We start from the raw sequence: 15,739 nt of genomic DNA on the forward strand, positions 1-15,739 counted from the left end.
GTAACTTGCGGCCACTCAAGGCGCCGACCCGAGCGGCCGCGCCCCAAACCGAGCGCTCCGGCTGCTCACCGGGCACGCATGGTCGCCTGGGTCCCCGCCGAGCGCCGCCAGTGACGCCGTTCGAGGGGAGGTGCGAAAGCTGCGACCTCGGCGGCGAGAGCGGCCGCTCATTGTGAGGTGCCGCGTGGCGCTCATCGGCGACAGGAGCGTCCCCGCTCGAGGAACGGACAGCCGCCGGAGCCTCCCGCACCTCTCCTAGCCGACACCCGACACCCACCGCGAAAGCGCGACGGCTTTGGGGCGGAAATTACCGGACCTCCGGCCGCCTCACGAACTACCATTCCCGTGAAGCTGCGCGGCACCGGGTGGCCTTTGCGCAGGCGCGCGCACGGCGTGCGTGGCGGCGTCAGCAGTTCTAGAACGTTGCTGTGGTAGCGCTCGGGCGCCATGTTAGGACGAAGGGGAAGGAGGAGAAGCGCTTAAAGCGGCGGGAGCGGTGCGGGAGTGGGGTTGGACCCAGGGCTGAGGCAGGCCCCCCCCTCCCTCCCGCCTCAGTGGATCATGCCCAGGGCGGCAGCGGCGGCGGTTGCGGGGGGGAAGTGACTGGGCGGTGCCGGCGCAGGAGACGATGCCGTTGTAAGTGATTTGTATTCTGTTTTCTCTCGCACGCCGGCGGGGCCTTGGGGGCGTCGGGGGAGGGGGGGAAGGGGTGGCGCGAGAGCCGGGCCCTCGCCCCGTTGGGGAGGCAGGCGGGAACGGGGCTCTTCCTGTTTCCTCACCCGCTCGCCGCCGCACTTCCCCTTGTGCTCGGTTCCCGCTTCCCCCCACCCCTTCCTGGCTCCGCGGCCGTGGGGCCTGGGGCCTTCCCCTTCCGGAACGGGCGGGGGAACCTTAACCTGAGTGCCCTCGCTTCTCTGCCCCGTTCCGGGGGGGGGGGGCGCGGGGAAGAGAAAGAAAAAACAATGCCCGGCGGCGGGGAAGGCAGGCCCGGCTGGCTGCGGGGTCTGCACACCGCGCTCAGGTTCACTCTTCGGCGTCTGTCCGGCTCGTTTCGATGCTTCTCTTCCTGGTCTGCCTCCGCTGCGTCCCTCTCTTCCTCCCGTCTCCAAGATGCCCACATCGTGCGCAGAGTGAACCCACTTCCACGCCCGAGCTCGCACGAGCACTAGCGAAAAGCCCAGTTGTGAGCGACGAGGTTCGCTCTCTGGAAGCCTCGCCCCCCCCGCCCCCGGAACCAGCCCAGTCGTCCCCAGGCTTCCCACCGTCGGCAAAGGGACACTTGCCAGGGTGTCCTCCGCCGCGCGTTGGGTTAGGTATTGCTGTTTCTGTGCTGTTTTGATAGGCTGGTGGGAGGTATTCTGCCTCCTTCACTCCCCGTCTCCAGTGGTACTTGGAATTTTTCTGATTGTAGGCTTAAAGCTAGTCCGTCCTTGCCTTCTCATCTCACTAGGTGTGCGTCTTACACTTTCTTACGCTTGCAGCATTTTTTAAGAAGTTTCTGTTCTGTTTCAAAGAATGAGGTGTAATCTGAGTACTCGTTTTTGGGATCGAAAGTAGATTACAGCTTTTTTTCCCTGCGTGTATCCAGCAGTGGAGAGGCCTAAATGTGAGACTGCATTTCTTCCATTTTTGAACATTCTAGTGTAAGCGTGCTCCTTTGAGATGAGGGACCGGATTTTCTTCTTTGTAGGCCCCAAATGAACCATGTAATTGACACTCGAAGTTTTACTTATGTACAAAATAAAGGTTTTATGATTTCTGGACACCTAATACAGCACCTCAGGTTTATCTGTTTTTTTTTTTTTTTAAGTTTCCTTTTTCGCAGATATTACTGGTTATGGTTTTAGTTTTATTTATGTGTGTCTGTACGTGTACGTGTGTGTGTGTGTGTGCGCGTGCAGGTGAGGCTCTAACTTCGACACAGGCTTTAAGATACCTATTGCTATTTACATGGTATTTTTAAAAAGAATTTCATGCTCCTCCTCCTTAACCACTCCTGTCATTTTTAAGAGGCCTGTCAACATACTTCTGTAAATGACAATATTGCTTAGTTTTAAATAAATATGCAGACATAAAATCTTACAGTCTACAAGATCCCTGTTAATTGATTCATTCATCCTTTTATGAGTAGAAAGACACTGGGGATACTGATTTTTTTTGTGTGGCATTTTTCAGTTCAGCCGAATTTAAAATAAATAAATGTTTTTAGTGATGCCATGTGACTTCTTTGTGTTAGCTCACATTTTATTGCTGTGCTTGAAAAGCAACTTTGTGATGATCGTGTCAGTATTAAAATTTGATCAGTGATAGGAAATGGACAACTTAACAGGTTTTAATTAGAGATAAAAGATAATTATATCTTTTTCTCTAGAAAATAAAAATACTTTTATATCTATCCTTTCCCAGCCGCCTTTGAGGAAGGGAGGTGCACATTTTCTATAAAGACCTAAGAGCATAAATTTTCTTGGAAGTTCAAATATATGAAATGGAAGACAGTTTAGACAGCACATTCACACATGGATAATTGGCTTTCCAGTGTGTTTTTTGAAATGTGAGCAATATGCCCAGTTTTTCATTAGCTGTCCCTCTCATTTTTAACCCTAAGTATAGTATATTTTTAAGTAAACAACAGAAAGACCGGACTGTCTAGTTAAATAGGCCTTTTTCCTCATTAATCAGCTTTCTTTGTTTTTCATATTCTGGTGTCACATTGCCTTTCATTTCGTTTCTTTGGAGTTTTGAATTTTGATTTCCAGGCTTATTGTGCTTGATTTCCACCTGCTTTTTAGTATGCCTGTCCTGTTAAATTTGGGTGGGATTGTGGAGTAGGCCATAGTTGAGCTGTCAGAATGGGTTAAATCAAAATAGATTGTTGACATTTCGGTCATGACAACAATATGAACAAGTGCTCATATATTGTCTAAAACTCATATGTAATATTACGTATAATTTTGAAAGGTTGGTATGATTTAAGAGCCAGGGTGATGAAACTTCCAAAAATTTTGGTAGTCTTTAGGATCCATTAATACAGGGCTTCTCTGGTAGGTACTGTTGACAGTTATGGGCAGATAATTCTTTAAAGGGGGGGCGTCTCTGTGTTGTAAGGTGTTTAATAGCATCCCTGGCCTTTACCCACTAGATTTCAGGATCCCCACACCCCCATCTCTCCAGTAGTGACAACCAAAAAATGTCTCCAGATGTTGCCAGATGTATCCTGGCAAGATTATCCTTCTTGAGAATCACTTGGCATTGATAGAGTATAAGGCCTTTCTGGGAACTGTATTCTGATTTCTGCCCTACTGTGCTGGATAGATCCATTATTTGCATCAGCTGAGTTCTGACTATCACAAGTTGAAGTTAAAGATTTTTGAGGAGAGTAACCATCCTCAGTGACGTAGTGCTTATACCACATTCATAGAATGTTGTTTAAGTTACTAGAAGAGATATTTAGCAAGACTTGGGGGAGACAGTAGCTTTTCTCCCAAATATTTGGGGCTGTCAGGAAAAAAGAATCAGTTTCATGAAGTCATAGTAGGTAGAACTGGGACCTCTTGGTGGATGGTAATGGGTACCGGTGATTCTCACATTGTGATCTGTGGAACCCTGGTGATCTCAGATCGTTTTAAGGAGTACAAAAAAATTCAAACTGTTTTCATAGTAGTGCTGAAATGTTATGTCTTTTTTACTCTAATAACACTGCATCGATGGTGTGAAAGCAGTAGTAGATGATGCTGTTCTTGCCTTAGGACAAATCGAGGCAGAGGCACCATCTTGTACTAGTAGTCATTGTATTTGTTCATTACACACATAACACACACTTTAAAAGTTTCTTGATGAAACAGTAAAACACATTAATTTTAATGAATCCTGACTCGAATTTATGTTTTACATTAGCCATGATAAAATGGGAAGTACACATAAAACTGTATACTAAAAAGTACAGTGGTTGTTTTGGAAAAAAAGCACATGTCTGATTTGTGAGCTAAACTAGTATTTTTCTCATGGAGTTCTTTCATCTGAAAAAACGGATGATGTACCTACTGTGGATATTGACACTTGGACCATTTATCATTTTCCTGAAAATGAAGTGAGCCTGTCTCTTTAAGGAAAACAGCTGACAGCATTGGTGGCCAGTGATAAATTTGAAGATAAAAACTAAAATTTTGGAAGGCTTGCTTCTGTCATTGTGAGCTTGATAGCTTCCTGGTGATTAAAAAATGTTTCTGATTAGATTGGTAGTGTGATATTAATGATACCATTTAAAAAAATATATTTTGTAATAATGTGTCAATATTTGGAAGATAAGCTTAATTTTGATGAAATAAAAAAATACATTGGTGAAAGGTATATTCAGAGTGCAGTGTAGATCAATGGATTTTTTTTTTAAATTTTAGTTTTAAGTAATCTGTACACCCAACATGGGGCTCGAACCCACAACCCTGAGATCAAGTGTCACAGGCTCCACCTTTAAAGCACCCCTAGACCAATGGATTTTCATGCAGCAGTATAAGGGGTTTATTGATAGGGTTTCAACTTTGATACTGTAATTAATCTTCAATAAAACAACCACTTGTGGAGTTTTGGTGTAGCATCACAGAAGAATATCCACAATTATTTGTAAAGGTTATTGAACTACTCTTCCAGTTAGGATGGTGTCCTGCCAGGTTTTCTTTCATACCTGTCTACCAAAACTACTTGTCAAAGGGATTGATTGCAGAAGCAGATAGAGGAATATAGCTGTCTTTGATTAAGTGGTAATTAAAGAGATTTGCAAAAATGTAAAACAGTGAGATAAGTATCTAAATTTTTTGTTTTGGAAAACAGTCTTAAGTTATTTATGTTAACATGTAATAGAGTTCTTGTTACTTAAGTACATAAACATTTAAGAATTTATTCCAGTTATAATTCCAATGCAGTAAATATTGGCAGATATAATCCATATAAGCAGAAGATCTTTGGGGTCCTCAATGAGCCTTAAGAGTTGTAAAAGGAGTCTGTGACCAAAAAGTTTGGGACCTTGAGAATTGCTGCCTGACAGGAACAGCTAACTGCTGCTCCAAGCTGCTGTTTGCAGTGGTGGTGTCACTGTAGCATTTCTGGGTGGCTTTTGGACAGTCTGGAGGGATGGACACACATGTGGTTTAAAGATTTATTTTGTTGTTGTTGTCAATGCAAACATAATGCATTGGATAACCTTTAGGGAAGATAACTTCTAACAGCGATTTTGGTTTTCAGATTTCAGGATTTAGAGATTTTGTAATGAATTGCTTGTTGCCAAATTAATGTTGGCTATGGTTTTGGAATGTGGTGTATTACCTTAAGTCTGTTCTCAGTTCATGCTTTTTGATGGAGAAGTTAGGAGGTAAGGTATTGGAATCGAATACATTTATGAGCCTCTTCAGTTCCTATTCCCTAGTCACCCCCATCACCTGCCCCGCCCCTCCCAGGTGAAAGCCTTCTGGCCGGAATGAAGCCATTTGGATTCCTAGTATTTCCCATTTTGGTGGGGTGGGAGGCATTTTTTGGTTTGTTTGTTTGTTCTATGTTCATTGTTCTGATTATTCAGCAGCTTTTAAATAATTGCACATTCTCAGTTTATTATTTACAGAACAGCATTGTAGGAGGTATTAGTTCCCTTTAAAGTTAGTCACCTGTCCAGGGTCTTCAGGGTGCTTAAGTTGTAGATTGGGGCTTACTTCAGCTTGGGTTCCATGTTCTGTTCTCATTCTAGTACTATATACCATCTCCTGTGGACTTTTTTGGGAACTATGTTTCATCAACTCAGCTGGAGTCTGTTTAAATGTCTTAAGTAGAGGGGCACCTGGGTGGCTCAGTGGGTTAAGCCTCTGTCTTCGGCTCAGGTCATGATCCCAGGGTCCTGGGATCAAGCCCCGCATCAGGCTCTCTGCTCAGCGGGGAGCCTGGTTCCCCCTCTCCCTCTGCCTGCCTCTCTGCCTATTTGTGATCTCTCTTTCTCTGTCAAATAAATAAATAAAATCTTTTAAAAAAATGTCTTAAGTAGAATTAGTTTTTAAGATCACATTTCTTCTGTGTAGAATATTTGAATCAGTTTTTTTTTTTACTGATGACATGTATCATATACGTATAGTACATGTAAAGTGATATACTACAAAACCTAAAATCTTGGAATGTATTTTTAGCTTTATTTATTTAAAGTCACATACAAATTTATCACTCTATACTTTAATTTCGTGACCACTGCCTTCTGTGGAATGTGTTATTTTTTAATCTTTGCGTTGTAGGTCTGCAGAATTATATAATATTCTCATTTGTGGAAATTTAAGGATTTGGGAAAGGAAAAAAAAATAGGGGCTTTGCTAGATATCTTTGTTTTCTATCTCTTCTCTCACAGAATTGTCTTTCAAATTTGTATTCTGTGTTTTGTCCAGAAACCAGCTTCTTGCATTCTGTGATGGCTTTTATAGTTTTGGGGTTGTTAAAGAATAGTATTTCTGTTATTTTGGTCATCAGAAACATCTTGCATTTCCTGGAGTTAATGTGTTACAATACTATGACAACATATTTTGATAACATATTTTGACAACATATTCTGATACATCTTTGTACTTTTTCAGATTCTCTTGGATTTTCTTCATTTTCAAGTTGTATTTGGCAAACTGATGCATGAGTACTGTGGTCTTGCTGGTTTTTTACTTCTCCTAGCCCCTTGGGAGAAAGAGGGCAAGGGGGCAGTTGGAAGTGCCCTTAGGAAGGAAGGAAGAATAACTTGGTCATTTTTATAACTGAAAAACAAGTACGCTTTCCCTGCATAATCAGTCAACCTTGCATTTCCAGAGTTCTGCCTTGGGAGTCATCATAATTTAGTCCCCTTGAGCATAAATTATTACTGGGCCCTCCATTGCTGCCTACTAAATACTGGCTGATTGAACTGGAATACATATTTTAAGAATATAGTGAGATTTTAAATATGTTTGTATCACTTACACAGAGCACATGGCAGGTGAATTAGTGTTCTTTGTATAATTCCTTAGTGATCAAGTAGGTTGTTTTGGTTATAGCCTGGACTAAGCTACTAGTAAAATTAAAACATCCTATGTTAAACTTCTTGTGAAAGAGATATTATTTCTGTTAAGAATTAATGTTGAATACACATTCAGACCCTTATTCCTTTTCTGTTTGGTGTCATTTCTTGCTTAATCCCAGTGGGCACATTATATTTAAGGTTAAGGGCTCTTTACAGCAAATTATATTGTGGTGAATTGTTACATTAAATATGTTTTTGTGATTTATCTGATTTCTTCCAAAGACGACCATTAGACAGGTTAAGCTTTCAGTTCTAACTTAAGTAAAGCTAGGAATAAATGATAAAAGTGTTTTCAGTTGGCTGGTAGCTATGAATTTTCACTTTGTTTTTAGCTTTAGGCCACAGCATATTCCATATGCCTAATAATGGGAGACAGGGGTTCATCAGTAGTATGAGTTTTGTTTAAATTGGAATGCAAAGTCATTAAACATTAACTATTTGAGAAAACACCATTGGTGATTTGTTGTCCTTTCCTTTTCTGTGTTTGTCATCTGCCTAGACTGCCCTCCCTCCTACCCCTCATTAAAGCCATTTGGAGTACACGCCTCCTTACTGATTTTCTTTGGCATAGCCTTAATTCTTTGGTTCTGTAGTATTTATTTTAAGCTTTTACTTTGCACTTGTTTAAGAATCTGAATCCCAGACCACATCTGAGATTGTCACTGAGAACAGAAACTGTCTTTGTATTCCTGATTTTAGTGTTGTCTTTCATACATATTTAGGAGTTCAGTAAATTTCAACCTAATAAATGCTATACTTTCTGGCAAAATTAAGTTGAGACAAAGGTGTTTTTTGAAAAACTGGATTGATGAAGTTTGATAACCTTGATAACTGCCTTAGCAGTTTTCTGGAGCAATAAATAAAGCATGGTTTGCTTTGTATTTACTATTTCTCATTGCTGGATTGCATGGGGAAAAAAAATCCATTTTTTAAAGTCTTGTTTATTTCACTTTTAGATAATGTGCTTTGATTAGCATAAACTGATTTTTTAAGTCCAATCATCAAAATTAATTACTGTTTTAAGTTGAACATTTATTTGGTGTGACTTGCTGCCAGGGAGTAATTTTAGGGCATGATTTTGGGCTCCTTACTATCACTAACCTAATTTAATGGTGAATATATAGTAGAATTAGATGATTTCTACCTTTTGTACGACATCATTAATATTTAATTAAAAATAATTTAACAAGTTGAAACCTTTATAAAGTACAAAGTGGAAATTCTATCAGTTCTTTTGGTGCATTTTTATGTAGATATAAAAACAAATAATTTTTAAATATGTAAAACTGTATTGTGAAAGATGTATAAAGGCACTTCAGCATAGAGGTTAGATGCCTGGGTTCTTACCCTGGCACAGTGAATTTAGATAAGCCATTGTTTCCCCACTTCGTTCATCTGTAATAGGGTGGCAGTTAATAGTACAGTTGTTAGGAACAATTGGGAAAATTGTAAAGTGCTTGACATGCTACCTGGAATATTTTGAGGTTTCAGTAAATACTGTTATCATAATTCTATTCCATTGCTTTTTTCAGCTGATATATTGTGTGCATCTTTCTATGCTACTACATGTGGTAATCACCTCATTCTTTTTATATGGCATAGTGTTATGTTTCAAGAATTTACTGTAATTAACCAATCACATTATATTAATGGTTATTTAGGTGGCTTCCGCTTAGTACATTGTATACAGTGGTCCAGTGAACAACCTTGGACATCTTTTTGTATTATTCCTAGAAGAAGGGTGAAATTCTAGAACCTGTGGAGTCACAGAGGTATTTACACATACCAAACATGCTACCTGCCCCCCCGCCCCCATAGGGGATAACCTTGGGATAGGCACTGCTCATTTCAAGTTTATTGTTGCTGTACAGGATTTGGGGCCCATATTTGACTTGTCTTAATTGTATCCCTATCCCACAAGCAGCTAAAAACTTGGATTTTTGTGTTACATTTCATGTATTGAAACTGTGTTGTGAATTAAAAAGATCATGTCTCCCAACTTCAGGGTTTGGTTTGACTCCTGGGTCCTACTATTTCTGTAAGATAGATTGCTAGAGGTGAAGTTGTGGAACATAAACTTTTAAAATTGATACATGCATTTTTAAATTTTAATGAATATTGCCAGATTGCTTTTTAAAATTATGTTCATTTCCATTGGGATGGGTAAGAGTGCTCATTTTCTTACACCATTATTAATATTGTAGATTTATAATAGATCTTTCATTTTTACCAGATGTATGTCAGCTTTGTTTTTCTGCAGTCTGACAGGAAAATAGTTGTCCTAATTTGCTTGCATGATGTGCAGTGAAACTTTTTTTTTAGTTGATTTAAGAACTCTATGCATTGAGACTATTACTCTTTGGGATAGGTTGCATGATTTTTCTTCACTTGTTAATTTGTTTTAACTTTGCTTATGATATATTTTTATTATATAAAAGCTGTAATACTTTTATGTAGGTAAATTTTTTTCTGTATGGCTTTTGAGTTTTGTGTGTCTTAAATATGGTTCTGAAAATAGTGTTAAATTTCTAATATTTTGAAATATTTCTGATTCTTCAGTATTTTGAAATACCATGGCATCTGGAATTTAGATTTTACAATGGATAACCAAATCTATTTGAGTGTTCTGTACTTTCCTCAGTGACTTAAAATGGTTATTAGTATCATTTATCTGAAGATTGATCATGCTTTGACTGGATATATGGCCACTAAACTGCAGTCAAGAAATCATGGGAACTTAGACTATACTATTTGAGTTAGCTTTATAATTACTGTACCAGAGTGGTTCTCGATATTTCAGAGTACACTTGTACTAAGTTAGATGCCTAGACTTTTGAAATAAATATATAGCTGAAATAAGCAACCTGCAGTCATACACTAATTTCACAAAAATGTGCTATTCTGAGTATCTTTATCCTAATTAGAGTCCTGTTATGCACAGCCTAACATGGGGAAAGAGTGGACTTTTCTTTGAGCGTTGGATTAAAACTTCCTATGCTTGGGAACTGTTCTTCAGTGTTACAGATGTGCTAAAGTTTTTAGATTCCTAGTTTACCATCTGATGTAGAGGAGAGAGATAAATTCTAAGGTAAATCCTTGGAGGTACAACTTAGAGATAATAATATAACAATGACAGAAGTGAAACCAGAGTGATATATAACTAGTAGCTGTGAAATCAGGCCTGCTTTCTTTCTTTTTTTTTTTTTTAAGATTTTATTTATTTATTTGACAGACAGAGATCACAAGTAGGCAGAGAGGCAGGCAGAGAGAGAGGAGGGAAGCAGGGTCCCTGCTGAGCAGAGAGCCAGATGCGGGGCTCGATCCCAGGACCCTGCGATCATGACCTGAGCCCAAGGCAGAGGCTTTTACCCACTGAGCCACCCAGGCGCCCCTCAGGCCTGCTTTCTGTCTTACCACTTTATCAGATTGCTTCTGAATTGAGAGCAAGCTTTGTAGACAAGAGTTTTGAATTCTGCTACCAGAAATCATGGAGGTTTTTAAGGAAGATGTGTTTGGTAGCAGAATGAATGGTGGACTGGCATGATAAGGGAGAAAGGAGGAGTGAGAACAAGGTGCCAGGAGTTAAAACTAGAGTAGTTGGAATGGAATTGTTATACAGAATGTTAAAACAAAACAAAACAAAACAAAAAAAAAGGAAAAACGGGTATGTTTCTTGTGTAAGCCTTGCTGTAATGAAAATATTTTAAATGTTGTAAAGAAAATATCCTGTGTTCCATGATTGAGAGAAGAATTCTGAAAATACTCAACACTGTGGGCTCCCCAGGTGTCACTCTTCTACTCTCCAAAACACTTGGGATGGGGGAAGTAATGTTTTGCTGTGGGTTTTTTTTTTTTTTTTTTTTTTGGTGATTTTGAGAGGGGGCAAAATTCATATATGTACTGTAATTGTAGTTATGTATTTACATCTTATTCCAATCCAGAAAGGATTAAGACAGAATGCTTTAGTCACATGTTAAAAACCAGCAAAATGTTTTGCATTAAAGGTTGGGTGAAAAGGAAAAATAAGGATAGAGATATAAAGCAGCAAGAAATTAGGGTACAGGTTCTTACAGACATAGTGATAATTGCATTGTTGTAGAGTAGAGAACTTGCTGGATGGCCACCAGTTTTGTTTTGTTTTGTTTTGTTTTGTGAATTTATTTATTTGTTAGAGAGCGAGTGAGTGAGCACAGGCAGACAGAGTGGTAGGCAGAGGCAGAGGGAGAAGCAGGCTCCCTGCCGAGCAAGGAGCCTGATGTGGGACTCGATCCCAGGACGCTGGGATCACTACCTGAGCCGAAGGCAGCCGCTTAACCAACTGAGCCACCCAGGCGTCCCGTGGATGGCCACCAGTTTTACCCGGAGAATTCATAGAGTATCCTAAAAGTAAAGATAAATCATGTTCATGAGATGGAAAATCTCATGCACAGGAAAAGCACACGTAGAACGTTCTTCATAGTAAAAACCCCCAAAGAAATTTTAATAAATCACAAATACTGTAGCTCTATATCTAGTCTGTTTTTTCTTTGTTTTGTGTAATTGTAGGATTTCATTATTAAAATAGAGTAATGTCTAAGGAAAACTAAATGCTGGTTAAAAAATGACTCTAGAAAGTGATAGATGGGGCAGATATCTAATGTGCTTGAAAATGGGAGGAAGAACTGCATTCTTGGGGTTGATAGCTGTGTGGTGTATTGTTCTAGGAGAGGCTCTATAAAGCAGAATCCTTTAAATTACTCGGTATTGAATGTGTAATTTTGTTTTGTTAGAAAAGCAAATAAAATTCTAATACTAAAATTGAACGGAAAACTTCACTTTCTCCATTTACAGTCATGGTTAGCTTTTCTACTTGGGACATTTTGGACACTGAAAGTGCATATGGTAGCTTGTAATTTCTAGTCCAGCTATTTAAGTTAAAATTAAGCCATTTTTATTGGAGGCACAGGTATCTTGTGACTTTCAGAATATGTATTTCTTTCCTCTTACTTGATTTTGACTGATTTTTATTTTTTGATAAGTGTTCTTGAATTAGTGTATGTTTTATACATGTACTTGAGTTAGATACATGTTCTGTATGTATACATGTGTAGACATATGCTGTATATGTAATTCTTTCCTGAATTAGATGGGGCAAATAAATGATTTTATTTTAGATTATGTGATGATTTTTTGAATAAAGTAAATAAAAAGCTGTAATTTGCATCTAATTTGTTTCCCCATCAAAATGTTAATGTGGAAACTCCTAGAAGTCAACATACTTTTCAAATTAGGGTGAGCAGACTTGGTGTGAATTTAGAAATATGAGTCGGTATCCTAATATTCTGGTGATATTTTTGAAGTAGATAGGACCTTTCCAAGCATTGTTATTTTGTGTGACAATGAAAAACCTGAATATTTGAGAAAGAAAAACTGGGAAAGAGAACTGAGACTTGACCTCAGAGAGAGTGAGTACTCCTATTTTGTTGACCCAACTCAACTGGTAATAGATACAACCCCTTCAGAAAGGAATGAATGTAGAGAAACGTATTACTTGCTCAAAACAAAAAGCATTCCACTAGAGTGGATTATTTTACCTGAAGTTATGAAAACAAATCCAGTTCACACTTGACTTGAAATCTCGCCTTGCTTGAACCAAGTCTAGCTAGAATGAACTTGTATTTGTTTTCATTTCTGGCTCTACTCATGTTAAAATCATTTATTAAGGTATTCATAATCCTGTGGTAGTCACGAAGGGTTCTAGTTTACTTGGAGAAACTCATATGAAGCAGTGAAAAATATGAGAGAATATAATCACTTTGGGATATGTGGTAAGTGTGCTGTTTTCATTTAATACCTGATATATCTGAAATCAGTATGTATGGTGTGAAGAATTCTCAAATGGTTAGGCAGTTTTGAGGGCTACTTTTTTTTTCCCTAAGATTTTATTTATTAGAGAGAGCACAAGCAGCTGTAGCGGCAGGGAGAGGGAGAAGGGAGAAGCAGGCTCCCCCCTGAGCGGGGAGCCCAGTGCCATGCAGGGCGGATCCGGACCTGAGCCAAAGGCGGAGGCTTAACTAGCTGAGCGATGCAGGCGCCCTGAGGGCTAACCCCCACCTATTTTTAAAAGATTTTATTTATTTATTTGACAGAGAGATCACAGTTAGGCAGAGAGGCAGGCAGAGAGGAGGGGGAAGCAGGCTCCCTGCTGAGCAGAGAGCCCGATGCGGGGCTCGATCCCAGGACCCTGAGATCATGACCTGAGCCAAAGGCAGAGGCTTAACCCACTGAGCCAGCCAGCCCCCCCCCCTTTTTTAAAGATTTTATTTATTAGAGAGAGAGAGAGAGAATGAGAGAGCGCATGAGAAGAGAGAGGTCAGCAGGAGAAGCAGACTCCCCAAAGAGCAGGGAACCCGATGTGGGATCCCGGGACTTCAGGATCATGACCTGAGCTGAAGGCAGCCGCTTAACCAACTGAGCCACCCAGGCACCTGAGAACTACCTTTTTGATGTCACTTTTATGGACCCTGATGGTAACTTTATTGACAGTATGTACTAACCAAGACATGAATGCATTTACACTTAGATTAATTTGTATATTTTAATCATAGAAAATGCTACATAAATTTGAAAAATAGAGCATTAATGTAAGATATTTAGTCTGAGACAGTGTTTGATGCTCATGTGGACTCCCAGCTCTGGGAATTAACATAGCCTTCGTATAGCTTTGTAGTTTAGATTACAGGAGTAGGAGGAAGGATCTAAAATGAATTAATTGCTGCAACAGATAATATATCTGACATATTTATTTAGTAAATGTTACTACAAAACCTGGATTAAAATTGAGAGAGTGCATAACTAGACCAGGAAACATTGACTAGAGAATATACAGACCAATGGCTAACTTAGAAAGAAGCATTATGAGTTTCTTGGCATTCTTAGTTCTGTGTTGATATCAGAAGACAAAATACAGAACACTGTCCAGCAATCACTGTATAAACCAGAACCCAGCGGGTAGGTATTAAATGCATAATGGGACTTTCATGCATAGGATTCTTGGATTTGGCGTATTATTGCTTAAGTAGATTATTGCACTTCAATTTTTTTTTCTCTTCAGTATAAAAAAAATTATATACTTAGAACTTGGAAAGAAAAGTAAGGGTGTGTTTGTATATAAAACAAACACTTTTAATTTTTTAAGGAACAGATATGGGAGAAATAGGTTCCTAGCCCGTTCCTCATTTTGTATGGTATTTGACTTGTTAGTTTTTAAATAATAATTGTGCTACTTATCTATAGAGCTCTTGTCCATTGACTTAACAATTATTTTAGCAGAGAATAAGAGACAAGAATGAGTTTCATCGAAAAATACTCGAGTCTAATTTCCTAAAGCGTTTCAAGCATGCCATGCCTTTTTGTATTTAACTAGTTACAGTAAAATCCCACCGATTGTAAAAAATCTGGAATTTCTCTAAAAGTGGGGGAAAACTACTTCTAGATTAGCATCACTGTTAAGTGCCAGTCTCTCACCAGAAATGGGTAATAAGTGTGTGACTACGGTGCCCCCCATTCCGCAAGTTATCTTTGTTATTTGCTGTGTATTTTATAAATTATTTTCCCTGTGAGTCAGATACTAAATTCTATTTGTGGGGAGTATCTTGTATTGGTTAAATAGTGTGTTTTTTAAAAATTTATTAATTGTAGTGTGTTTATCATTGCTTTAGAAATAACAGTACAACAGATTATGGCTCCTTTTCAAGAAGTAGTTTCTCAGTTCACCATATTCTAGATTGTGTTTTCTCTACCAGTGTATTTGATCTGGATTCTTACAGCTTATTTAGGTATTTAGTTAATGACAAAGATAAAAGTCCTTGGAGTGCGAAGAGATACAGAGTTTTCTCTTTGGTCATTTGCTTTTGGTTGGTTACTTTTTGTTCTAAGATGTCTTTTGAAAGGAGTCTTTCTGAGTATGGCAGGGAACCAACTGTGTTTAGAAATGCATTTTATTAAAGCAGTTTTTCTAGTCACATGGTTTGATTCAAATTGTAGAAATTCTTCGGCAGTAATTTTATCTAATTTTGTTTGTAGTCCAGTTACAACGCAGGGATCACAACAAACACAGCCGCCCCAGAAGCACTATGGCATCACCTCTCCTATCAGCTTAGCAGCCCCCAAGGAGACGGACTGCCTGCTTACACAGAAACTAATTGAGACTCTGAAGCCCTTTGGGGTTTTTGAAGAGGAAGAGGAACTGCAGCGCAGGTGAATACACACATACATATTTTTCGTTTAATTTATAATTTTTCATCAGTGTAATAAACTAATTTTTTTGAGATTTTATTTTATTTGACAGAGCGAGAGATCACAAGTAGGCAGAGAGGCAGGCAGAGAGAGAGGGGGAAGCAGGCTCCCTGCTCAACAGAGAGCCCGATGCCAGGACCCTGAGACCATGACCTGAGCTGAAGGCAGAGGCTTAACCCACTGAGCCACCCAGGCACCTCAGTAAACTAATTTTTGAGGCATTATCTACTCAGTCAGAATATTCCCTGCAATCTGTCTTGTACAAGAGCGAAGCTTAGAAACTTTTTCCTACAGTGAATTTTATTCCCTTTTGATTTTTGATGCTTTTAGTTATTACAGTACAGAATTGTCAGAAGGAAAATTCTTAGTCAGCTAAAAGAATGCCTTACCCAGTGT

The 15,739-nt window shown here is 39.2% G+C and overlaps 1 protein-coding gene across 6 annotated transcripts in view; it reads left to right on the plus strand.

The window, feature by feature from the left end:
* The first annotated feature begins 411 nt into the window (after positions 1-411).
* The window catches only part of PAPOLA (poly(A) polymerase alpha), a 58,183-nt gene continuing 42,855 nt past the window's right edge, over positions 412-15,739 (plus strand). For all 6 annotated transcript variants that reach the window (XM_080807768.1, XM_080807770.1, XM_080807772.1 and 3 more), the window contains exons 1-2: positions 412-636; positions 15,131-15,304. In XM_080807768.1, the coding sequence (XP_080663894.1) occupies positions 629-636; positions 15,131-15,304 (182 nt within the window). In that variant the 5' untranslated portion in view covers positions 412-628. The remainder of the gene's footprint in view (positions 637-15,130; positions 15,305-15,739) is intronic.

The sequence above is a fragment of the Martes martes genome (genome assembly GCF_963455335.1).
Source record: "Martes martes genome assembly, chromosome: 7".
In the NCBI taxonomy this organism is placed as follows: domain Eukaryota; kingdom Metazoa; phylum Chordata; class Mammalia; order Carnivora; family Mustelidae; genus Martes; species Martes martes.